Consider the following 27,631-nt stretch of genomic DNA (forward strand, 5'->3'; position numbering starts at 1 on the left):
GTAAAATCTCAGCTCTGTCTTTAAAAAGAAAAATTCATTAAAATGCTAAGAAAACATGCTAAAAAAATAAAAAATCAAGGCAGGCTGGGGATACAGCTCAGTTGGTAGAGCGCCTGCCTCACATGCACAAGGCCCTGGGTTCAATCCCCAGCACCACAAAAAAAAAAAAAAAATCAACAAGGGTTTCTTCTAATTGTGAGATCATTAGGGATTCCCACCTCTATCCCCCACTTACTTTTTGTCTTCACTATAGCTTACTAATTTTCCAAAATGAGCATTATTGCCTTTAAAATCAGGAAAAAAAAAAACACAACTTCTAAAATTTGATAACTAATTAAAACTTAAATCTAATAATCACGTCAAACATTCTAAAAATCAACAGTAAACCCCCTCAAATCACTCTCTCTTCTTTCTTCTGGTGTTGAAAGTCCCCCATAGCACAGCTGTACTTTCATGACTGTTTCAAAGGAGGATTTACTGATTTTCACCCCAGATAATGTTGAATGATCCAGTTTCAGAAACTCATCAAAAAGAGGATTTAGTCTTTTACAATAGCCACATCCCCATGGTAAAGATGGATACCAAATACAAAAGCATGCATGTTTCTGGAGAAAAATCAGCACATGTGTTTTTTTCTGTCACAGAAATCAACTTCTGAGTGTCTGTTCGGCTCCAATGCCACTGGCCTGGGCGTCTCCCTCCTTGCTGCCCTGCTGCCCACCCAGGCGCCTGCCCAGCAGGCCCACAAACAACACTGAGTCCTAGCAAGAGTCCAGGCTTTGGGGGCTTCCTCTGTCCTCGTCGAGTCTGGGCCGCTTGAGCTCTGGAGGACTGCCCTGAGAGTCTCCAGGCATCTCTGAAATATTAATAAACAAAATTGGCAAGTCAGTGAGGACTTCTGTGCACTTAGAGCTGACACTAACAAAACACAGAACCAAGCTGAGGAACGGGACGGCCGAGCAAGAAGCTGCGTTGCTAAGATGGCTCTGTCCCACAGTTCTCAATCAGGGTGACTGTCAGGGGAGAGCGGGCCATGTTTGGTGACATTTGAGAACGTCACAGGGCAGGAGGTACAAGCTGGAGATGCTGCTAAACACCCTATGGGAGGCAGAGCCCCAGAACAAAACTATTCTGCCCGAATCATCAAGTTATCAGGTCCAGACACCCAATCCAGACCATTCCTCCTGAACAGGGATTGCCTTACTCCGTGAGACAAACATGGAGGCAGGATTCCTAGAAGACAGCTTTAACAAGATGCATCCTTGCTTTCTCAGAATTGACCTAAAATTGGGTAGTGTTAATGTCTAAAAGAAAAAAAGAGAAGCATTAAACCATTAATGACATCACTTACCTAATTGAATTTCTTCTGTGGAAGAGGTGGAAATTATACTGGTTGGTACAGAATTTGGTGGTGTATCTGTCTTTAAGGGTGTTAAGTTTATTCTCCTTGATTAAAAAAATGAAAGGATGGCTCATTAGTATCACAAAAATTATTTATGTTTGGTATTAAGTTTCAAAACTACCAAAGGAAATACTTAAAAGATTCAGCTGAGCCAGGCACAGTGGTGCACACTTGTAAACCCAGTGACTGAGGCAGGAGGAGGACTGCCAGTTTGAAGCCAGCCTCAGCAATTTAACAAGGCACTGTTTCAAAATAAAAATTAAAATAAATAGGTAGGGATGTGGCTCAGTAGTTAAGGGCCCCCTAGGTTCAATCCTCAGTATGAAAAAAAAAGTTCAGCTGATCACATAGTGCCAGGCATTAACTATAATGATGTGCCCATTTATTTAGAAGGATTACATTCATCTACTAAGTGTAACTGTCACATCTATAATGGTCAACTCAAACCATAACCAGTTATCTAAAAGTTTTAAGCAAAAGCTGACTTCTGTTAATTAACAACGGTCCAGTGAGCACCTTGCTGAATGCTGCATACATAGTTTGTCAGTTTCTACACATGGAAAGCACCAAAACGTAATATTTTTTAAAATATATTTTGTCTTTTCTTTAATGTATTTTTTTTAGTTGTAAACGGACACAACACCTTTATTTTATTTATTTATTTTTATGCGGTGCTGAGGATCAAAGCCAGTGCCTCACACGTGCCAGGCTGAGCCTTGACCTCAGTCCCTAGGTAATCCTTTTTGAAACTGATTCTTAATTTTTCAATGACTATTTTTCTTTTTTTAATTACAACTACAAGAAATTTGGTAAATAGTTCAGAAAAGTCAAGAGAGGAAAAGCAATTTAATATAAAAATATTTCAAAGAATACCTTTCCCCACCTAAAAACAAATAGAAATATTAAATACACACACACTGCTGTTCTGTAGAAATTAGAGATTAACAAGAGCTGAGCATGGGCACTACACCTGGACCACACTATGACTATGCCAACGAAGAGGTGGGAACCAGCAGAGAATGAGGACCTGCTCCTGCGGCACCTCACCACCCGTTCCTGCCCTGCAGCTCCCTCTCCAGAGTCCAGCTGGCACGTGAGGAGTAGAGGACTGGGGAGAGGGAAGTGCCCAGAGTCAAAGGGGACAACTGGGCATTGGAAGTACAGAGGAAAGGAAAACCAGGGGCCAGCACGGCTGGTGCCAGGACGTGCCAAGCAGCCCTGTGGCAGGGACGGCACGTGGACGAGGCTGGCAGACTGGCAGGAAGGCAGAGAAACAGCACAGCCTCACAGGGAGCCCTCTTCATCAGACTGGGACCTTCTGTTCCTTGTGACCAGGTGGCTCAGGAAGACACTCCCGATAAACCACAGAGCACTACTCTGCCACAGAAAGGAGGGCTTCTGGGCATCTGCAACAACATGGAGAAACCTGGGGGACATTACGTTAGGAAGCCAGGCACAGAAAGACAAGGACTTCGTGGTCCCACCACCTAGAACCTAAAACAGCTGATCTCCTAGAAGCCGAGAATATAGGAAAATGGTCACCAGGAACTGGAGGGCAGGGTGGCAGGAGGAGGGTTGGGGAAAGGCTGGCCATGGGTCCAACGCCAGTTAGACAGGAGGAATGGGTGCTGCTGTCCTACTGCACAGCAGGGTGATGTCACAACAAGCAGTATGCATTAAGACAGGATTCTGAATGTTCTCAGCATGCAAATGTTAAGTGTTTAAGGCGATCCGATCAGGGCATGATGTATATACATGTATCAAAATACTGCTGGGTGCCCCACATTAATGTACAATTATTACGTGCTAATCAAGAATAAAATAAACCAGCCAGGTATCCTGGAGCATGCCTGTAATCCCCAGCAACTCGGAAGGCTGAGGCACGGGAATCACAAGGTCAAGGGCAGCCTCAGCAACTCAGTGAGGCCCTAAGCAATTTAGCAAGACCCTGTGTTTCAAAATTTTTAAAAGGAGTTAAGTGCTCCTGGGTTCAATCCCCAGTACCAATAAAAAAGAATAAAATAAAATGGGTATAGAGGTACACTGTAAGTCGTTACTCAGGAGACTGAGGCAGGAGGATTTCAAGTTCAAGGTCAGTCTGGGCAACTCAGCAAGAACCTATCAGAAAACAAAATAAAAAGGGCTGGAATGTAGTTCAGTACTTACTTAGCACGTACGAGCCATGGGTTCAATTCCCAGTAACTAAAAAAAAAAAGGAGGAACTTGGCTCGACTGAGTGTTGCTGCAGGCCTGGTCCTAAGACTGTGGCCCTAGTGGAAGCCAGATCCCTGCAGGTGTGCCCTGGAAGGGGGTTTGGTTTCCCTGGCCTTCTCCTCCCTCACTTTGCTTCCCAGACTCCATAAGTGAGCAGCCTCCTTCACCACGTGCTCCTGCCACAATGGGCTGGGCTACCACAGGCCCAAAGCAACAGGGCCAAGTGACTATGGACTGAAATCTCTAAAACTGGGAGTCAAAGGCTGTCCTCCTCCATATCTGACTTGTCTCAGATATTCTGTCTCAGTGACAGAAAGCTATCATAGTACTCCTTTTATTTTCCACCTGTCATGAAGCACCAGGTATCATCTTGGGCAAAAGAGCACAGGTACAAAATGAGGACATACCTCCTGCCCTCACGGGACTCATAATCGAACAGAGGAAACTGAGGCATAAACCTGCTACTAAATGTCATGGGTAGTGACAGAGCAAAGCGCTAAAGGGTCACAAAGCCCTTGAAGAATGAAGACACATTCAGATGGGTCTTTCAGGAGGACTTTGGTATCACCAAGGGGACAGATGTCCAGGTCTGCCCAAAAGAGGCTGGCACAGAGGCTGCCAAGGCAGAGTGCGCCCTGGGAACAGACAAGACACTGAGCAGGGCTGGGCTGCGGCTCAGTGGTGGAGCACTGGCCTACACGTGTGAGGCTCTGGGTTCAACTCTCAGCACCACCTATGGATAAATGAATAAAATAAAGGTCTGTCAACATCTAAATAAATATGTATATACATATTTAAAAAAAAAAAGACACTTAGGACAGCAAGTGGCTACAGTCCCAGATGTCAGGCTATGACCAAATCACAATCTGCGTGCATAAACGGTGGCTGGGAAGAGAAGAACTGGCAGAGGCCTATGAGCAAGAAGGTGACACCATCAGACGTAATGTCAAGCAGCCTCTCAGCAGTGGAAGTCTCACTGCAGACTTCCACCTTCAGCAGACCAGGGCCTCCACTGTACAATGTCGTCTTCTTATTCTGTCAAATGTGCTTACCGGGGGGTGGTCTTGCTCCAGGCTTGTAATGTGTTCAGAGTGACCCTCCGGGATGGGGGGGCTTTTATGTTTTGACTACTGGGCTGCAGGGTCTTCTCCTCTGAAGGCCCTGGCAAGGAGTTTTTGATGCTAGGAGGTACTGAGGGAGTGTCCTTGACGGCTGCTGGGGCTGCAGACTGTCCAGCTGGCGAGGGACTTGTAGAGGGACTGCTGGGGTCGTGGCTTCTGCTGCTGGGGGTCCCCTCTCCCAATCTGGGCCCTGGTGAAGATCCTTGGTTCATATGACTTTTAGTTTTCTTTGCTGTATCAAGAGTTCTCATGCTCAAAACAGGCTTCTCTTTCAAAGGAATGCCAAGTTCATCTTTCTCAAATGTCACAAATGAGCAATAACCATCTGTGGAAGAAATGGCCAGGAAGGCCCCGTCGCTGGACCTTGGTTCCCAAAGTAGAGAAAAAAGTTAGAGACTTTTCTGACATCTACAACCCAGGTTAACAACCTCATGACTAGTCAGAAAATAAAGTCTGAGGAGCGGAGCGCAGCAGCCTGTGACTATGTGCTCCTCAGGGGCCGAAGGCAGGAGCTAGGAGTCCAGCCTGGGCAACAGGCAAGACCTTGTCTCAAAAATAAACCAACAGAAGAAAATGGAAGCTGGAGCAAAATCATAACTTTGTTTGAAGGCATGAGGGGGAAAGGCACCACCAGACACGTGCGGCTCAAGCTCCATAAGGAGCGTGGAGTAGTCTGGCTCTGGAACGTCCCCCGTGCTCATCACCGGGTGGCAGGGAGGGGTGAGTCACATCCTGTCCCCGCCCTGGGCACCCTCTCCCTCTCTGCCAGGAGGCGAGAGGCTTGGCTTTGTGGCACCCTTCCACCCCGTCGTTCTGCCTCACCGCTGGCCCAAAGCATGCAGTCAGCTGACCACGGACTGAAACCTCTTTCCTCCTTTAAGTTGTTTTTCTCAGGTATTTGTCACAGCAAAAAGCTGACTAACACAGAGCATGCAGCTTCCCTGCCCGATCCTATCTCAACTTCCCAAGTCACCACAACTCATCTGCACTGTTAACTTTCATATAAATAAAAATGACATGATCTTTTCTTTCCCAAGATTGAAAAAATAAAAAAATAAATAAAAGGACAGAGGAAAAAAAGTGCTGGGCGCAGTGGTGCCCGCCTGTGATCCCAGCGGCTGGGAAGGCTGAGCCAGGAGGATCAGGAGTTCAGTCAGCCTCGGCAACCTAGCAGGAGCTAAGCACTCGGTGAGACCCTGTTTCTAAATAAAACACTAAAAAGGGGTTGGGGGTATGGCTCAGTGGTTAAGTACCCCTGGGTTCAATCCCTAGACCAGAAAAAAAAGACTCGTAAAGAGTAAGAAGCAGAGCTATGCTGAGCCAAGCAACAGAGAGGCTGAATTAGGGACCAAAAGGCGGCTGAGGGGGTGCAGAGTACCAAGTGATGCCACTCCCGGCAGCTGGCCAGTAAAAGCTTCCTTCAGAGGGCCCACCATGATCCCAAATGACAGGAAATCCCTGGGGCCTCGCCCTTTGTCAGAGCTCTACTTGTCCCACAGGGCAACCTGAGTGGCCTCAGAACCCACAGCTGCAAGCACGGCAGCAAACCAGAACCACCCGCTTCCTTTCAGTGTGTCTTCCTTCTAGAAAAATTGGTGACTAAGGCCAAAAGGGCCATTTTAGTAATGACATGCCCCTTAGCCCAAGGGTATAAGGTCGAGAGACTCTCTCCGCCGTTGCTCACTGCAATACTCACCATGAAATGTCACTCAGGGGTGTGGTAGTGTATTTTAGACACGTAGCCAAAGGGGAAAGGCTGCTGTGTGTCATAGAGCAGCACAGATCCTCAGAGCCACTGCAAACACCACCACGGTAGGGCAGGCTCATCAGCTCCATGGCCGGCTCACGCGACCCTTGGTCTGCAGGGGAAGATGGGCAGAGCAGACCAAAAAACCAAGTTCCCAAAGGAAACGACCAATTCCCTCCAAACGCCCTCTCCCATGGAATGCAAAGGATAGTTTTACTAAAAATCAGTTTGCTGTTCTTTACAAAGAATTCAGTTTTTTAAAAAAAATTTTTGTAGTTATAGATGGACAGAATGCCTTTATTTTATTTGTTTATTTTTATGTGTGCTTAGGATCCAACCCAGTGCCTCACACGTGCTAGGCAAGCGCTCGGTCACTGAGCTACCCAGCCCAAGAATTCAGTTCTTTATATATGGATAAGAGATGTGCACAGGAACACAACAGTAAGGACAGTGTGCCAGAGACTGATGGGCACCAAGGTCCAAAGACAGACAAGGGAAAGAAGTCATCCTGAGTGGCCACTTTCTGATAAGGAACATAAGGCTTATTTAGAAACATTCTCTCAGGTGATGTCACAAGGCGCTGTCAAGCTGGCTATATTCATTCACCTCAAGGGTTAAAAAGTCAAAACCAGCTTCTGCTTCCAGTCATGGAATAATAGGGACCACCTTTTCCCTTCCACTTGAAAACCACTAAAATACCAGGTAAAATATTTAAAGCAAGTTTTGAAGACACCAGTCATTAGGCAACAAAGGACAACCTCTGAGAGATGAAGCAAGTGAGTTAGGTCCTACGACTGGTGTTTCTAGAACCAGGAGAGGTAGAGGCCCAAGTCAGGCCTCACAGACCCCTAGTCGAGAAGACAGAGCAGGCAGCTGGGAAAGGCCAAGCAGCAAGCGTGCACCGGCAGAGACAGAGAGCTACAGAGAGAGCTGCAGAGAGCTTGAGGCACTTGAGTAATAACCTGAGCACTGAGCAGTGCATACCTGGGAGGACAGTACCTGAGGCTGAGCAAGAGCTAGAGAAACAAAGAGCAATCCCTGAAGCTCACAGTAGGCCAGAAATCCAGCCAGCATGGATGCTATGATTTGAATCTGGAATGTCCCCCACAAATGGGTATTTTGAAAGCAAGATCCCCAATGCAGCAAGGTTCAGAGGTAGGGTTTTCAGGCAATGATTGAATTTTGAGGGCTCTGACTTCATGAGTGGATTAATTCACTGATGGATTTGATGGATTAATCCATTCACTGAATGGACTTCTGGGAGGTGGGACCCAGCTAGAGAAAGTTCATGTCACTGAGGGCAGGTTCCAGAAGGGTTATGTTCTTCCCAGCCCCTCCCCTGCCCTCTTCTGCTTCCTGGCTACCATAAGCAGCTTGCTTCCGCCACACCTTATACCACGTTTTTGTCTTGGAGCCAGCTAACCACAGACTGAAACCAAGGCCCAAAATAAACCTTTCCTCCTTTAAGTGTTTACGTCAGGAATTCTGGTCACAGTACAAAAAGTCACCAGTGTGACGCTTCACATTTCATAGGGCATAGATTATTCAGAAGGCTTTGCCTCATGAGTAGGAAAACTGGCCCAAAACCAAATGCTGCTGTGATGCCACCAAACAGAACTTAAAAGCAAGACCCGAAAGAATCAAAATGTTTAAGTACCTTCCCTACATCCCAGAATAGACCTCAAAAACACAAGGAATGAAAATATCCAGCGTATCCACTAAAGTAAATTTCACAATGTTTGTGTAAGTTGAAAAGTTACCAGGCATGTAAGGAACCAGGAAAATATTACCCACGATTGGGAGAGGGAAAACAAAAAAACAACCTTTTGTACAAAAACATCAAAAGTTACTGTAACTATACTCTATGTGCTCAAGAAGCAAGAGATAAAAGCAACATGTTAAGAAGAGACATGGGGGCTGGGGATGTAGCTCAGCTGGTAGAGCACCTGCCTCACATGCACAAGGCCCTGGGTCCAATCCCCAGCACCACAAAAAAAAAAAAAAAAAAACCAGAAAGAAAGACATAGGACGCTGGGTACAGTGGTGCACACCTGTATTCCTAGCGGCTTGGGAGGCTGAGGCAGAAAATAACAAGTTCAAAGCCAGCCTTAGCAAAAGTGAGGCACTAAGCAACTCAGTGAGACCCTGTCTAAATAAAATACAAAATAAGGCTAGGGAGGTGGCTCAGTGGTCAAGTGTCCCTAAGTTCAATCTACGGTACAAGTCCCCCCCCCACCAAAAAAAAGAAGAGACATGAAATGTAGAAGAAAGACTCAACTGAACTTCAAGAGATGAAAACTACCCGTCACAGATGAAAAATACACTGGAAGGGACCGAGGGCGGATCAGACAGGAAAGGTAGTGAGCTCAAAACACAGCTATCAAAACTTCTAAACTAAAACAGAGAGGGAAAAAAACCTGAAAAAAGGAAACGGTTATCAATAAGCCATTGATAACCAGCTTAACACATGTGATCAAAGTCCCTGATGAAGAGGAAGACAGAAAAATCACTTTCGAGAACAGCTGATACTTGCCAATTTGATAAAAACTATAAGCTGATAGACAAGAAATTCAATGAACCTCAAGCACAAGAAACATGAAAATTGCACCTAAGCAAATCATAATTACAGTGCCTAAAGTCATTGATAAAAAGGAAAATCTTAAAAGCAGCTGGGGAGGGAGTTAATAACAAACCCAATTCACACATCACTTCACTGCCTAGAAAATCAATAATGAATGACACTCAACTAGTGGAAATACAAATCTAGTACTTAGGTTCTCTAAGGTTGCAGTAAGCAAGGAAATGTATTCTGGACAATGAAAAACACTGACATATATGTAGATAGTATCAGTCCTTGCTCTGGCTTTTAAGGGCAAAGTAACTGATGATTTCATAAAAGATGAGCGCAGAACAGTGATCACCAGACACGAGGGAGAGGGAGGAATGAGGAAAGGTTGGTCAAGAGGAACTAAGTTACAGAACAGGAGACAGTTCCACTCTGGATGATGACTACAGATAACGCTAGCCTGTGAATTTCAAAAAACCTACAAGAAAGAATTTTCAATGTTTTCACAACGAAGAAATTATAGCCGGCAGAAATTTGGCTCATGCCTGTAATCCCAGCAACTCAGGGGGCTAAGGCAGGAGGATTGAGAGTTCAAGATCAGTCTCAGCAACTCAGCGAGACCCTAAGCAACTCAACGAGGCCCTGTCTCTAAATAAAAATATATAAAAGGGCTGGAGATATGGCTCAGAGGTTAAGCGCTCCTGGCTTCGATCCCTAGTACCAAATAAAAGAAATGATAAATGTTTGAGATACATATGTCCTGATTTGAACTTTATATAATGCATACATGTATCAAAAAATCATAGGGCATGTTAACATAAATAGGCACAATTTTTAACTGTCAACTAAAAAAATAAAGAGAACCAAACCCACATACACACCTTTCCCCAAATCACACGCAAGTCCCCACCCCCACCAGTGGCCTGCCTCAGAGAGACCACAGCACAGCACTGTGCCTGAAGGTACCTGCTTCCACTACTGGCCTCAATTCAAAGTAGACCGGGCAGCAGCGAACAGCGAGCGTTGCTTTGCCAGGGCATGGAAGATGAGCAATAGGCCTAAAAGAGTAAACATAGTTTAGCAATAGATACTGATGCTCAGCAAAAGCACAAATAAAGGGCAAGCATCTCAAATATTCCCTCTATTGTGTACCTTTTGAGATTTTTCCTGGAGAAAACATAAGTTGTATTCGTTACATTCTCACCGGATTCCACACATCCAGCTGTGGGACAGCAGGGAGAGAGAGGCGAGTCAATGTTAGGTTACACTGTTCTCCAACAAGTTCCCGAGCCTTCGATTCTGGTTTGTAAAGGTATTCCCGACATGGTATTCTCTGCATGATGTTTTTTTGTGACTGAACACAAATACAAATATTCCCTCACCATCTGGTCTGACCCTCTACTCCATTTCTACCTACATGTCATCTTCACCTGAGGGCTTGGCAGCCCCCTGGGAACAGGAGTCAGAAAAAACATAAAGTAGGGAGCCCTGGCTATAAAACTTTTGAGAATCCAGGCAAATCCAGCTGATGAAGCCTGAAACCAGATGCAGCTGCTCAGGATCCACCTAGGAGGCCTGACTCTGTCCCCTGGGATTCAGTCCTTGGTTGTCATCCAAAGACTGAGACTTGGGCTTTTCCCCACCCGCCTGATCCAGCCTTGAGGCAGCCAGGAGACAGAGCCAGTCAGAAATCCCCAGCCGCCTGCAGAGCCTGACTGCTTTGGAGAACAGCTGACAGCTCCACCCACTCACCCAGGTGCACGGAAAGCCAGGGCAGAGCCGGTCAGGAAAGGCTGTCACATGCAGATGCTCTTGGAAACTCCTCCCTTCTCCATGTTCATATCTTGACACATACACATATTATTTTATATGTGACCATTTCATATCTGTTAGCAGGAGCAGTCAGCAGTACCAGTGGTCTGGTCCATTTTTCTACCTCCAGGTAATCCATTTTAATAAACCACTAATGTAACTTTTTCTTTTCTTTCTTTTTCTTTTTTTGCAGTGCTGGGGATTGAACCCAGGGCCTTGTGCTTGCAAGGCAAGCACTCTACCAACTGAGCTATATCTCCAGCCCCCGTTATGTCACTTTTATATTTCCTCTATTCAAATGTAACCATTACAGTCAGTTATAACTCAATCATGTGTGTAGCTACATGATGGCCTCTTTGTAGTCCACTTAAGAAATGAGATATTACACTTTCCCTTATTTTGCTTGTCTCAGCCAACTACTCATGAAGGTTAATTTGTATTAACTTATTTTTGGCAACTGGGAATTGAACCCAGGGCCTCATTCTAGGCGAATGCTCTACCATGAGCTACATCTCCAGATCTAACGCATTTTTTCTTAGTAGCTACATACTATCTGCTGGTATAAAACTACCTCCATTCTTAATACGTACTGCTTTGTTTTGGGTTTTTTACCACCTCAATGCTTGCAATAAACATCTTTGAAACACACTCTTACATACTATGCATTCACTTCTCTTTTTTTAATGATTAAGGTGGTAAATTTTGTTATGTATCTTTTACTACCATATTTAAACTGAAATGCTTATCCCTATCACTATATTCCAACTATTAGCCATCTGGCAAATGTTTATTCATGTTTCAACAACTAACTAAAATGTTTTCTCCTCTGGTGAGGTCTTCCCTCACAGATAATGGGCAGCCTGCTCTGGGCTAAAGGTCTCGGCTTCTGCCAAACCCTGGGAGGCTCCATGACCCTCAGGTTGGATTCCAGATTGCATTCACTTCTTAAGGAATTGGGTCTCAGATGTGGGACAGATGGACTGGATGACATATGAATTCCACTGTTACCAGACTTCTTCCCAAAAAGGCAATCCACTCTCCTAGCAATAGTACCCATTCCGCATGATCATCAGCAATAGGTATTATTATTTTTCCAGTCTGAAGGAAATAAAGAGACCTCTCATTGTTATGATACTTCAATCTGTACTTCCCTACTGAGTTTTAGAATCTTTTCCTGTGGTCTGCTCAATGTGTAGCTTTGTTCTTCTATAAACTGCATTTTTCTCCTGAGATTTTCTTCTTCTGTGTGGTGTTTGGGACTGTTATATATAATTTATAGCAGTCCTTTCTTCCTGACACCACAAATAGAAATATTATTTTCCAGTTCCATCATCTGTCCACTGGTTCAACTTGCTGCATCTTTTGCCATTATCAAAGCTATATATTAAAATGCAAACAGACCTGTTGTTTCTTTAGGAGTGCTGAGTTTCAAGTTTTAGTTAGGTCTTTCCCATTCCTAAAATAAACCCCTAGATATTTTTTGCAAGAGTTCTATAATTTTGTATTTATATTTAAGTATTATATTTACCTGAAATTTTTTTTTTTCTTTTGGTACTGGGGATTGAACCCAAGGGTGCTTTACCACTGAGCTACAGTCCCTTTTAATTTTTATTTTGAGACGGGGTCGTGCAAAGTTGCTGAGGGTCTAAGTTGCTGAGAGTTACCTGGAACTGGGAACTTGTGATCCTCCTGCCTCAGCCTCCCAAGACCCTGGGATTAGAGGTGCACACCATGATGCCCAGCTTGGAATTAATTTTTTACCTTCTTTCATACAGTTGGCTATTCAGTACCATTCATTTGATCTCTACTTTTCCCCTGAAATTCCACCTTGCGGTCAAATGTTAAATTCCCTTATGTCCCTATTTCTGGTTTCTCTGATCTAGCCCACTAGTTTTTGTGTATAGTCCTACTCCAATACCATACCGATTTGACAACAGCAGTGTCAGAGTGTTTTTTGCTATCTGGTGGGGCAAACGCCCTCTTTTTTCCTTTTCCTCTCATATTTCCTTGACTATCTGTCAGCATTTATTCTACTAAAAAAGCTGAGATTTCATCTAATTAAACAAAGAAACCCTCTAGACTCACATTATTATCCCAGCTAGTCAGGAGGCTGAGGAAGGAAGATGCCAAGTTCAAGGCTAGCCTGGGAAACTTAGCAAGGCTTTGTCTAAAACAAAACTTAAGAAGGGCGGGGGGGGGGGGGGGCTCAGTAGTGGTGAAGTACCCCTGGGTTCAATCCCTAGTACCATAAAACAAAACAAAAAAACCTCTAATGGGACTTTAATTGAAAATTAAACTGGTGCTAATTTTCAGAAGACGTCTTTCCATTTATATAACATTTGTTTTATAATCTTTAATAATCAAATCCAAACTTGTCCCTCTCCAATTCTGTCATAATAGGTGGCTTCATTCATGAGAAGAATAAAAAAGATAATTTATCTTTGGCTTTGGAACTATGACCTCCACATACATGTCTAACATTTAACATTTGACCACAGGTAGAATTTTTCATAAACACTCTGAGCCTTTTCTTATGAATCGCTTTCATGTATTTTATGGGTTTTTCACTAACGTGAATGGATCCTTCCCCGGTGCTGGGTCTGAACCCAGAGGCTCATGCATGTGAAGTGGGCACTCCACCACCTGGCTACACCTGCAGCTCCTCTGGGATTTTTCCTCTTTCCCCTTCTTAGACTTACTGCAGAAGAGAAGATACAGATTTTTATGTATTTTCCCAATACCAGCCACCTTATCAAATTCTTTTTTTGTAATCCTGATATTATCTCTTGGATTTTCTATAAATACAATCCTATCACAGGCACAAAAACTTGTTTATCTCTTCTGATCTGGGAAATTTCATTTTCCTATTTTCCTATCTTAACACCACACACACAAAAATAATGGTGATAGCAAATACCAACTGGTACCTGATTTTAACTAAAGATATTTTCAGAGTTGTCATTTAGTAAAGGATTTTTATTAAGTTTAGCAAATAATTTTTAATAAAAATATTTTAGTGAGTAACTTTAGTAAACAACATTAGCAACTACTCCCTTGGTCCTGAGACTTCCTGCACCACAGTGTCCCCAAAATGCTCTCACTGTTCCTTGGAGCCTCACCACATACGTGCATGAACGACTCCCGGCCGCCTGCCTGGGTCTCTTGGTGGCAATCCTGACCTGGGCAATACTGTCACCTTCATGCTGAGGATGGTGGTCAAGCCACACAGATCAGCGGACATCTCTGCAGACAATATAGCCAAACCCTGCCCTGCCTGATCATGTCAGGCCGACCTTCTGCCCTCCTGGAGACAAGAAATCTGTCTGTCCCTGCAGATTTTGCTGACTTCAGATCTGACAACTACAACTCCCACAGGTTAGTTCAACCAATCTCGTCCCTCTCCAATTCTGTCATAATAGGTGGCTTCATTCTTGAGAAGAACAAAAAAATAATTTATCTTTGGCTTTGGAACTAGGACTTCCACATACATGTCTAATAAAAAATCATTCATTAAAACATTTTAGTGGTAAAATTTTTTACCATAAAATTTATCTAGAATAAACTGTTTATCACTCTAGTTTCATCATTCCCAAACTTACCTGAATATAAGAATCACAGGCAACCCACCCCATACCAATAATCCCCCATCTCTAGAGGGGGACACAGTTAGCATTATCTTTCTGAGCTCTCCTGGAGGTAGCAATGTGCAGACAAGTTGGGGACCAATGCTCTGATCAGACTTCACTGAGTTGAAAAGAAGCATCACAAAACAGCAGCCAGACACCCCCATTCTGCCATCACACCCTTAGTTCAAAAGCTGTCAAACACACCTGGTGTGAGAAGCAAAGATCCATCAGGAGTAAAACTGAGTCTACGAAAGAAGGACTTCATACTGTCATCATGGAACATCCGGTAACTTCTCACCTGTAGCGTGCGAAGTTTAAAAATTATTCCAAATCTTATTTACACAATAAATTTACACAATAAATCTTATTTACACAATAAAGACTTACCAATAAAGATTTACACAATAAAGACTTACCATTTATTAATGACATAATAATAAATAAAACTGAAACATATTACAAATCAAATAATCATGAGACCCAAACACCTCTTTTTGTTAAGGAAGGCCATATATGTGCATCTGTGTCTATATATGTGTATATTTGTGTATCTTTTTTTTTGGGGGGGGCAGTACTGGGAATTGAACTCAGTGGCACTCAACTACTGTCACATCCCCAGCCCTATTTTGTACTTTATTTAGAGACAGGGTCTCACTGAGTTGCTTAGTGTCTTGCTATTGCTGAGGCTGGCTTTGAACTCGCAGTCCTTCTGCCTCAACCTCTCAAGCCACTGGGATTACAGGTGTGTGCCACTGAGCCCAGCTTGTATAATCATTTTTAAAACTCTGTAAAGGGCTGGGGAGAAAGCTCAGTCGGTAGAGTGCTTGCCTTGCATGCACAAGGCCCTGGGTTCGATCCCTAGCACTGCAAAAAAAAAAAAAAAAAAACTCTAAAACTGCACACCAACCCACCCCAGTGGTCTGTCTGGGGCGTGAGACTGAGGAGAAGCAGGAGACCTGTGCTCTTTACCTGAGTTTTACGACATTTCTTGAACATCTGGTGGGACAGCCTCTGCCACCTTTATTGACACCTAATAGTTAGCATTCCATTCTCGAGACCCTGAGGAAGCAGACATTACAGTTCTTTCTTTATAGACCCAACCTCTCAGTGAGAGTCAGCTCGCACCCCAACAGGGCCTTCCCTGGTCCCTCGGGCTGGGTTTGCACCAAGTCCCCTTGCGGCTCCCCTTCACCTGAGCATCTGCCAAAAGTCTTGACTGCTCTAGGAACAGAGTCCTACTGGTAGTTCTTCCAGATCCTTCCTACTCCTAACTACCAGCCCTGTGGTCTATGCTGGCTCCGTCAGAGCTCTCCACTGACTTGCAGGGTAGTGCACCATCTGCTACCACAGAGGAAACGTTCAACCCACCTGCCTTATTTTTTTGGTACTGGAGATTGAACCTAGGGGTGATTTACCACTGACCTACATCTCTAGCCCTTTTTAATTTCTATTTTGAGAGAGGGCCTTGCTAAGTTGGTTAGGGACTCACAAAGTTGCTGAGACTGGCCTTAAACTGGTAGTCCTCCTACCTCAGCCTCCCAAGGTTCTGAAATTACAGGTGTGCAATACCATACCCAGCTTTTTTTTTGTTTTTTTGTTTTTGTTGGTTTTTTGGTTTTTTGTTTTTTTTTTTTTTTTTTTTGCGGTGCTGGGGATCGAACCCAGGGTCTCGTGCTTGCAAGGCAAGCACTCTACTGACTGAGCTATGTCCCCAGCCCTTTTTTTGTTTTTTAAACAGGTAGTGGTAGTCTTTTTTTTTTTGCACTGAGGACTAAACTGAGGGATATTTTAAATTTTCAGATAAGGTCTAAGCTGTTGAGACTGGTTTGGAATTTGCACCCTCCTGCCGCAGCCTCTAGAATCACAGGTGTGCACCACTACCCAACCTGCCTTCTACTGCTTAGTACAGGGATCTTCCCAGATCAGTAGCACAACACCCTGACTAGACCTGAGAATCCTGGAGGCCCTGCTACCTCAAATCAAGGGAACACTCACTTTTAATGCCTCCCAGATGATTCCATGGTACAGCCAGCTTGCAAACCACAATCATCCACCACTGGCTCTCCCCTGCCCCCAGATGTCCCCATCATACAGACCAGCCCCCTTCCATTCCAAGAGGAAGCCTGTGGTACCGTTAGTCCAGGTGTCCAGTCCTGAGGCCAGTGATTTAGCTACAAGGGGGCGGGAGGAGCCCCTGCTTCCCAAGCCTCCATTAGTGTACTTCTGAAAGGGTGTCATAATATCGTACCTCTCCTTCAGCCCCAACTCCAGACAGCATCTTCGAAACGTTAAAGGCCACACGCTTCTTCTGTGTGCTGTACACCCGCAACACCCTGTGGAAGAAAGATTTTCCTCCTCCAGCAAATGAATCATGATCATACAGAAGCGATCCATAACCAATCTACGACTGCCCCACAATCCTGAGTCTGCAGACCAGTACCCATGACATTTAGACTTAACTGAAGAGTTACGACAGAGGCAAATATTAACGACCTTAAGGACAACATTAGGGAACTTTTTTACACAGTGGCAAAAATGTTATGATTTTATTTTCAGTGCATGTTTCAACTTCTCAAGTAAGACAGTCTTCTTCAGGTCTCAGACATTTGTCCTGGTGGCAATCTGTATGACTATAGTGAAGTTTGTTTTGTATTAAAGAGTCTCATTCTCAGAGATTTAGAAGATTAAGGAAAACTCCAGCAGGTAAATCTGGTTGTTAACTCATATTATTCTTACTAGCCAAATTGGGTACTCCTGATTGCCTGAACAAAATACAAATATTAGAAAATAAACAGCATCCAGAATACAAGAAGAGATTCTATGAAAAATAAACACTAATTCCTACAAGTTGCTTTTATATCAGGATTATAATAAATTCAATTTTTTAGTTAAAAATAGTTGGATGAATATCAAAAGGACCATTGCATTAACCTATTTTGTTCTATGTTCCCAGATGTGGAATAAATATACTATATATAAGAATCTAATTGTATTAATTACAATATTGCTAAATAATAATTTACATAGTATATAAGCTCTAGATTAAGATTTCCCACCTATTTAATCAATTTCATTAAAATATTCACAGAATTAAAAACTTGGGAATTAATGGGTTAAATAATACACCTGGATTCCCCAATCTTTTTTGATCTCTGTTCTAAGAACATAAGTAAATGCAATTATACCAATAAACACAGCAACAAGACTTCCTTTCAGGAAGGACAAAAATATTTAATTTCTAATAAATTTAAATGGAGTCATTAAAAATTCCTATAACAGTAACTATCATCAAAAAGTCAAATTCAGGAGTTAGGGATGTGGCTCAGTGGTACAGCGCTGGCCTAACATGCACGAGACCCTAGGTCTAATCTCACCACGGGGGCGGGGATGAATACTCCCACCCTTTTACTAGCTTTCTTATTAGAGGCTTTTTTTATTTTTGTTTTTTGGGGGGTTACTGGGGATTGAACTTAAGGGCACTCAACTACTGAGCCACATCCGCAGCCCTTTTTGTATTTTACTTAGATACAGAGTCTCACTGAGCTGCTTAGCGCCTCACTGTCGCTGAGGCTGGCTTTGAACTCACAATCTTCCTGCCTCAAGCTCCTGAGCCACTGGGATTACAGACATGTACCAATGCCCAGCCCGTAAAAGACTTTTTATTTCTCTTGTGAAACCAAATGTAACAGCTCTTCCTACATTTACTCACTCACTCAATAAAGATTCACCAAGGGCTAACTCTGTACGGTAACTGCCCTAATCAGTTCCCACTTTTTATGAGAGTATGAAAACAAGAACAAAAAAATCAGGGTTAGACTATAATTGATCTTGGTTGTAATAAAAACACCTCTGCAGAAAATACCAAGCAATACAAAGACAACTTGCCACATACTAACATACCTGTCACAGCTCAGAGTAGCAACATATTGACCCAAAGGATCCCAGGTTACTCCTTGGACATAACTTTTATGCTCATTAAAAATTGAAATCTTTTGTCCTACAAAAAAAGCACACAATAGCATTACCAAAACCAACTTGGGAACAGATTATATAAACTATGACTTAAATATTATTCCCTTTACTCCACGGTATCATTCAGCAGGCATCAAGGGACAGTCTGTTCCAAGCCTGTGATGGCTGAGGACCCAGAGCCGACTGCACACAGCCCCACCCTCCAGCTGACAGAAGAATGGAAAACCAGGGCAGCCTCAGCAGGTACAACACAAGACAGGCCAGAGGAGAGGCAGGGGTAAGCATCAGAGAAGACTCCATGTCTCCATGTCCAGCAGGATGACAGGGGAAATGCAAGGGGACAGGCGGGGTATTCTTTGAGAGCTGAGCTCAGAGTCAATGGCACAGTGACAAGTAACTGAGAACTGATAATGGGTAAGGGCCAAATCTGGAGGACAGGAGACAGAATCAGACACCCTACGGGTGGGCAAGGAGAAGGCCCTAGACATCAAGGTGTGGGCCAAGAACACTCAACTGGGAAGTGACCACGTTTTAAAGACGAAGCTGAGGCTCAGAAAAGTTGACGAAAACAGCCACAGGAGTTGATACAGTCCAGCTAAGAAGGCCTGAACTGCAGCCATGTTAATAGGGATGGCGAAGAGACTTTGAGGAAGATATCTGGAAAATAAAATCAGCAGCTCACAGAGATTCCCTGGATAAAAAGAAAAGGAGTCATGGAGCCTTACCATTTTTTTTCATCAATTTTTTATTTGTTCATTTCTTGCATTTTAAGTATTTTCTGATGTCATTTGTGTAATGCCATAATCCTTAACCACGGCAAGACTGCAATCAACTAATTGATGGGGTTCCCTGTCGTTTTACTGTGCCCGTCCCCTCATCTTTTGTCATCAACCTTAATCAGACTGGTTTGGTGCTCAACACAAAGGCTCCCACCAACTGGACACACGAGCCTATCGCACCGGATGCAAGCACACTGGGTGCCCAGGCAGCTCCAAGCCCGGATTCTTCTGCAACAAACGTCAGCTTGAAATCCCGGTAATCTAACTTCTTACTCGTTTTGCTAATGGGTAAACAAAATGAGGCTCCCTGTCTGCCCTCCAGGTAATGTGACTGGCCCCCAAACTTTCAGGTCTGCCAGACCGTTACACTTCATAATGGGAGTGACAATTTAAGTCATCATTCGAAGGCCTGTCACTCTTCAAAAAAGAACAACGCAAGCAAGGAAAGCCGCGAGAGTGGTCTGCAGGTGCCTTTCCCAGCTCTGCACCCGCAGTCACCCGGCTCGCTGCAACGTGGCTATCACTCCCCCACCACTGAAAACCTTCAAGCTGCCAGTGACGCTCACACATGACCTGCAGCACACACGTTTCAGTCTAACTGCCTGCCCTTCTGCTCTACCTGATGGCACTTCCTCTCTCTCTGAAACTCTTCTCTGGAAGTCTGCAGGGATTAAGGGGTGGGGTGAGAAGGGCATGCAAGAGACCGGTGCAGGTCAAAATAGCCAGTGGGGAAGGCCAGTGGGCCTGACCCTGACAGGCGAGGAATGCAGGCTTGAAGCAAAGGCATTCGGCCCAGGCTGGGGTTTGCGGAGGTGGATGAGATGTAAGGAGAGGGGTCAGAGGGACTGACATGCTGGTGTATGATCCTGCTGCGGAGCAAGGCAAGGGCACTAACAGGCCAGAGGGGCTGAAAACCCGGAAGCCGAGGACTCAGAATTTGAGCACACGGGAAAACAAAGCCCTGAGGAGGAGTAAACACATTCAAAACCCTGAAGGAGATGAGGTCTTGGCGAGAGGGTAGGACACTTGGTTGAGATCAATATTCACAGAACAGTTAAGTGACAAGGTTCTAAGATATAGCCTTAACTTCAGTCGCCCTGCCAAAACTGTTCTCCCCACAGAGTCCTGAATCTCAGGAAATGGCCCAATATTCACCTGGGTGCCAGAAGTTTCGAATTATAGCCAGTCCATTAGCAAGTCCTATCAAGTCTTTCTTCAAATTATAACCCAACCAAATCCTTTGTCACCAGTGCATTCTGTCACTAACCCCTAGCCCTCACCATTATCCCCACTCCCCTGAACCTCATCCATATCACCAACAGGATCCCAACTACCTGTGTGTTCCCCCAGTCCACTGGCCATGTGGAATGCAAGCTATCTTTTTAAAGCATAAAAAAGTCATGTTACTCAACTATTCAAAATGCTTCATCAGCATCCCAACACATTTAGGATAAATCCACAGCCTTACATGACCTGCCCCTCACCTCTCCAACCTGAGTCGTGCCCATCCTCCCTCACATTTACCTCACCTGTTCCTGGGGTATGGCAGGCGACTCCAGCCATGGGCCTGTTCTTACAGTCCCCACAGGTGGAGCGCTCTTCCCTACGCTCGCTCTCTCGCTTCATCAGGCCCAAGCTCACAGCGGCTCTCCCAGATGGCCCTGCACAGCACCTATGCTGACATTACACATTCTGCATATTTGTCTGCCGCCCCCACTACAGTGTAGCCATTTCAGACCCATTGCTGCCAGCAACTACAGCAGTGGCCAGCACACTCGCAGAGTTCAAGGTCATTATAACTGGCTTACGGGGGTACTAGATGCTCTGGCCTCACAGAACTGAAATCGTTGAGGATAATGGCCAGATGTGGAGAGGGCAGAGGCAGTAACACCAGTCCTTCATTGTGCCAGAATACTGGGTATTGATTAGTGAGAGGATGACAGAGATTAGGCAGGAAAGATGGCCCAGACAGATAGATGGAAGATTCTTAGAATAGATGAAAACTGAACTGATGTAGTATACAGCAATGGCAAACGCCACGTCTGCTGCCTGACTCCCCAGCCAGGCACTGGGGTGTGGGACCGTGAGCTGCCTGCACATAAGACAAGAGTACAGGAAGGGACTGGGTGAGAAGAAAGCATTGAGAACAAAGGACTGCAGGGATGCAGGCGGCTGGGAATTCCACTACTGGCTCTGGAACTCACTGCTACTTACACACCACTGCACCTTCTCCATGGCTCTTGGCTCCCAGCACAGAGAAAAAGTCCTTAGGGGCAGTGGGATGCCCCCAGCTTTCCCAAGACAGAAATCTGATCGCACCCACCCCATCAACCAGCATGCAATGCCACACTAATTACAAAAGGCTTTTAATCTTCCTAAGTCCTAAGCGGATGCCTGTCACCCTCATGTCTGCCTCCTAGGCATGTGAGATTTGCCTCCCATGGGCACCAGTCACTCACAACACCACTGCTAAGCCGCCTACGCTCTGACTGGGGCCCTAAAACTTGAGCTGGACCCATAGTAGATGGGACCAATCTGTCTTCTGTGGGGTAACCAATGAATTTAGTTCATTTAAGAAACTTTACTTAAGGCTTTTAAAGATAAAGCAGGCTAGGCTTTTTTAAATACTTAGAATATTCTATCCCCTACTAATAACAAAAATATCTCTTACCTTTACTGACATCCCATATGATGGCTGTGTTATCCACAGAGGCAGAAGCCATTAAATTTCCATCAGTTGCCCAGCAAATATCATATACATCTTCTAAGTGGCCCCTAGAATCCAAAGAGGACAAAAAGGAAACGGTCATTAAAATTTTAAACACAAACTCTGGAGCCATGCATTAGCATGAGATTCTAGAAATTTCCACAAGAATTATATTAGCCCTAGCTATAAACAACTGTTTTTGAAGTATTTATATATTTAATATTGATTACTTTCTACTAAGAAAAATTTTATAGAAGAAAATCCTTTTTAATCATGTTTTTAATCTTTTATTATCTTATGACTGTCTCATTTAAGTAAGTTTTAAGTTAAATATAAAGGCCAAAAGGCATATTCTACTTAATGCACTCAGGTGATAAAGGTAAATCACTCCCACAATCCCTCCTCAGGTCACCTCAGGGTTTTTACAACAGTCCAGTTCTCCTTATTCAGCTGAGCCTCGTCCTCATCCTGAAAAGCAATCTGCTCTGGCTCCTTGTTATCATTCACCTTCCACAACAGAATGACAGCATCTGTGGAGTGATTCGATTTAAGATAAGCCATGCTTCACTGCACACTCCTTCATTTCTGGGTGTTTAGGGCATTAAACAACATCTGTTCTGTTCAGTAGACACTGTGGTCATGATGTTCACTTTTGTTAGGTATCTGGACAGGAAGAATAGATTTGTCTTCTAAACTAACATTCCAGAAAATCAACCTTGGAATAGAGCTATACAAAATCACCTTAAAGAAGGTTCCCCATGGTCAGCAAAACTCCACTGCCTTAACAAATTAAGGCATAAACTACATGTAGTTGAATAGGAAAAAAAAAAAAGAAAGGCAAAGACCCATCAATGCAAAGGTTTACAAATTGTTCCTTTGTAACTTTTAGTAAGTCACTGAACTTTTTTTTTTTTTTGGCGGTGCGGGGATTGAACACAGGGCCTTGTGCTCACAAGGCAAGCATTCTACCAACTGAGCTATATCCCCAGCCCAATCACTGAACATCTTGATGCCTCAGTTCCCCCAATATAAAATGAGGATAATAATAGTATACCTCACTGGGCTTGGTGAGTGTTAAATGAGTTAATATGCATAAAGCACAACATGAAGCCTGGCACATGGTATGCTCCATTTAAGTGTCAACAATCAATTCATTATGGATTTACCAAGTACCTTAGCCTGATGCCAGCTAGATCTTGTGTCTGATTATTCCTCACATTTTGACTCTATACTTAATACATAACCTCTGACAATGACTTGGCTTCCTGTTTAGAAATGTTTACAGGAGAAAAGTAAATGAACGGGCAAAATGTACATTCAAATGTGTCCCACTCAAACTTAACTGGAACCCTGGTTGCATGCATTAGTCTGGGAGTGTCTGAGAGGAGACTGGCTCTGACAGATGGATACTCTACATGTACTGAAGAATAGCAGGTTTCTGGGTCTTCAAGGCCAGAAAAACCAAAGCTGTCCTGTACAACCCCACAGGAGACAGCTTTTGGGCCTCCCTAGTGATTTCCCACCCCCTACTTTTCGCTGTAAAAATACACACACACACACACACACACACACACACACACACACACACAACATATATGCCACACTCTGGGTCTCATAGCGCTGAACTCAATCGTTTCCCTTTCCCCTTTTTCCAAATAAAAACACAGATTTGTTTTATTAGACTCTGAAAGTATTATAAAAAGGTATACTTTTCTGTATAGTTTTAAATACAGACAGAAGTTCTGAATCCATCTGCTCTTACCAAACAATGACAAATTACAAGGTCATTCATTAAAGTAACTCCTGAAGCCTATTAATTATACAGAGCCATGGAACTAACACCACGGATACTAAACTAACAACCAAACAGGGCCAGAACTGTTCCCTTGCAACTCTGACAAAAGACAAGCACCTTTCCTACTTGACACCAACCAGCCTCGAGGAAGCAAGTGGGAAAGGAGCTGCTTTCAAGCAGGTCTTTTAAGTTTAATGTTGTTATCCTCCATTCCCTCACTCTGACTCACTCACCCAAACAGCATTTTACTGAACTATCTAAATGTCAGTGATACCTGAAATAAAAAGGATATTTAGATTAAATCTCACAACATGAGACAAGCTGCTATATTGATCTCTAAGGATTTTTGAAATACAATACTTACCATCTCCTCCTGATGCTAAAATTTCCCCAGTTGGAGAAAAACGTACAACATTGACTGCTTTGGTGTGACGAGCAAGATTGGACAAAAATTCCACAATGGCTTTTCCATCTGGTCCTTTTTCTACCTTCCAGATCTGTTGATACCAAAACATTCACTTAAAAAAACAAAGAGTGAGCATTCACTACCTTGCTTGTACTGAAACATTTCTATGCTTATTTTCAGCAAGAATATGCAATTTTCCTTCTGAAACATAAAATGAAGGAATCTCTCCTATCAAACCACGAACAGTCCCATGTCTGCTATCCCTCATACAGCTTTCTAGACCAAACTGTCACCCCAAAGGAACCCAACTCAGGATTCTAACATAATGGGCACGCAGTTGCAACAATGTAGACACTATTACTCAAATAAGAAAGCTACTCTCCCCCGGTGCACCTGTAGCTGGATACTCAAGAGGCTGAGGAAGGAGGGCTGTGAGTTCAAGGTCAGCCTGGGGAACTTAGCAAAACCTTGCCACAAAATAAAATTAAGAAAAGGGCTGGGAATGTAATTCAGTGATACAGTGCTTGCCTAGTACACAGGACGCCCTGGGTTTCATTCCAAGTCAGATAAAAAGAAAAACAAAAACAAAAACTACTCTCTTTTACTTTCATTGTTCATTCCAGGTTCTACGAATTTAGCATTCTGGGCTAGGTGACAGAGCAATCTGAGGTGGTTGCCATAAGTTTTAAGTAAAAGAATAAAAACTGTGGCTCCAAGAGGGGCCTCCACATGGTGTCTTCCCATCTCTGCACCCACTTACCCTGACTGCGGTGTCCACCCCCGCAGACGCCAGTCTGTGGACCCGCCCAGTCGTAGCATGTTGGAAGTCCAAGCTGTACACAGGCTCCTTGTTGTGCCAGGCTATTTCACACGTGATGACTTTCATCCTCCTGAGTACTGATGGAGCAAAAGGTTCCTCGGTGTTCTTTTTCCAAAGGCAGAGGAAAGCTGAAAAAACACTAGAAATGAATTAAATAACAGTGTGAGGCCAGGAATCCTGCTAACCATTTAAAACGTACACTGTACATCAGAGAGACCACTAATCTCCAGGATATGTAAAGAACTCAAAAACTTAACACCAAAAAACAAATAACCCAGTCAATAAATGGGCTAAGGAACTGAGCAGACATTTCACAGAAGGTATACAATCAATCAACAAATACATGAAAAATACATTCAACATCTCTAGTAATTAGAGAAATGCAAATCAAAACTACTCTAAGATAACATCTCCCACCAGTCAGAATGGTAATGATCAAGAATACAAGTTAACAGTAAGTGTTGGTGAGGATGTGGGGAAAAAGGTACACTCATACATTGCTGGTGAGACTGCAAATTATTACAACCACTCTGGAAAACAGTATGGAGAGGCTGGGGTTGTGGCTCAGTGGTAAAGCGCTTGCCTAGCATGTGTGAGGCACTGGGTTCAATCCTCAGCATCTTATAAATAAATGAATAAAGTAAAGATCCATTAAAAAAAAAAAAAGTAGGGAGATTCCTTAGAAAATTTGAAATGGACCCACCATTTGACCCAGCTATCCCTCTCCTTGGTCTATACCCAAAAGACTTAAAATCAACATAGTACAGTGATGCAGCCACATCAATGTTTATAGCAGCTCAATTCACAATAGCTAAGCTATGGAACCAACCTAGATGCCCTTCAATAGATGAATGGATCAAGAAACTGTGGCATATATACACAATGAATATCACTCAGTCTTAAAGAATAAAATTGTGGCATTTGCAGGTAAAGGGATGGAGTTGGAGACTATCATGCTAAGCAAAATAAGTCAATCCCAAAAAACCAAAGGCAAATGTTTTCTCTGCTATGTGGATGCTGATCCTTGATGGGCGTAGGGGGATGAATGGAGAGGAACTTTTGATTGGGCCAAGGGGGAGGGGAGGGAATGGGTCAGGCCAGTAGGAAAGATGGTGGACTGAGACTGACATCATTACCCGAAGTATCTGTATGATCGCACGAATGGTGTGACTACATCATGGACAACCAGAGAAAGGAAGAGTTGTGCTCCATTCGTGTACAAGGAATCGAAATGCATTCTGCTGTAAGGTATAATAACTAATTTGAACAAATAAAAATAAGTTAAAATAAATTAAATTAAATGCGCGCTGTACTGGGAAAGGATGTTCACGTTACCATCCGACGTGGATACCTGCAAGCTCCACCTAAACTGCTTCCCTGAGCAGCAGCCTCCAAAAGCTCGGGCTACATCCGGAACAGCACGACAGGTAGGGCGACCCGGGGGCTCTGCCCGCTCGGTGGAGGGCGCGCCGTGCCCAGGGCCCAGGGCAGGGCCTACCTTGGGGCCGCCTCCGGAGGGAGGGCGCTCACCGGGCAGCGCCTAAGGGCGAGGGGACCGGCTGCGGGGTCCGGAAGCCCCCTCCCCAGGCTCGCGGCGCTGGGCAACGGAGCCCTCCCGGGCCTGGCGGGAGGAGGCCGCGCGGGGCTGAGCCGGGGCGGGGCCGGCCGCCCGCACGAGCACCGCCCCGGAGCCATCCCGGTTCCAGCAGTCTGCCCGCCCGCCGGTCCTCGGCGAGGCCCGCTCTGCCCGGCGCGGCGGGACCCGAAAGTCCGCAGGGACAAGGGTCCGAGCCCCGGAAGCCGTACCTGCAGGGACGCGGCCGGTCCGCCGCACCACCAGCTCCCGCCGCCGAGCGCGCCGCTTCCCGCGCGCCGCAGGCTCCGCCTCCCGGTGGGTGGGGCCTCGGGGCTGCCTCACCTTGTGGTGGGCGGGGCTCCAGCGTGCCCCGCCCCGGGCGCCGAGACTGGGCCAGCGCGGACCCGCGGGTCCGGAGGAGAGCGCCTCCTGCAGAAGTGGATTTCTGCAAGCGCTCCCGGGCATGAAAGGCTGGATGAGGCCACCGATTCCTTCCTTCAGTCACTTACTCCCTTGGTTCCCTCTTGCAGCAAACATGTACTAAGCATCTGCTGTATGCTAGACCCTGTGCTGGCACTGGATCCTCGGTGGTGAGCAAAGCTCAAACTTAACCTTCGGTATTTACAGTCTCATAAAAGATAAGTAAGTCAGGTGGGGAAACAATTCTGGAGACCTGCCCAAGACATCAAAATGTGTTCAGGAGTAGGTGAGGGTGGCCACCCCTAAAGGGGCCATCCTGGTCACTGGAATTTCAAAAATCAGTAAAATAGAGACTCCTCTTCCAGGAGCAATGTACACAAACAGTAACAATTAAAAGGTAAAGTGAGGCCGGGCGCAGTGGCACACGCTTGTAATCCCAGCGGCCCTGGAGCCTGAGGCAGGAGGATGGTGAGTTCAAAGCCAACCTCAGCAATTTAGCAAGGTCCTATGCAATTCAGCCAGACCCTGTCTCTAAATTAAAAATTAAAAAGGACTGGGAATGTTGCTCAGTGGTGAACAGCCCCTGGGTTCAATTCCTGGTACCAAAAGAAAAAAAAAAGTACTGGGGCTATAACTCAGTGGTAGAGTATCCCTGGGTTCAATCACCA

At 44.6% G+C, this 27,631-nt stretch overlaps 1 protein-coding gene across 1 annotated transcript; it reads right to left on the reverse strand.

Annotated features, from left to right (window-relative positions):
- Nucleotides 1–26,626, reverse strand: CHAF1B (chromatin assembly factor 1 subunit B). The gene is given in 15 exon segments (XM_079155195.1): nt 1–856; nt 1,352–1,446; nt 4,669–5,100; nt 6,434–6,450; nt 6,452–6,519; nt 6,522–6,596; nt 10,017–10,108; nt 10,203–10,272; nt 14,693–14,786; nt 16,737–16,821; nt 18,389–18,485; nt 21,911–22,014; nt 22,359–22,476; nt 24,106–24,238; nt 24,908–26,626. Coding segments are annotated over 15 exon segments (1,701 nt in total). The 5' UTR covers nt 25,034–26,626; the 3' UTR covers nt 1–761.
- Nucleotides 26,627–27,631: the final 1,005 nt, after the last annotated feature.

The sequence above is a fragment of the Sciurus vulgaris genome, assembly GCF_902686455.1.
Source record: "Sciurus vulgaris genome assembly, chromosome: 10".
Classification (NCBI taxonomy): Eukaryota; Metazoa; Chordata; class Mammalia; order Rodentia; family Sciuridae; genus Sciurus; species Sciurus vulgaris.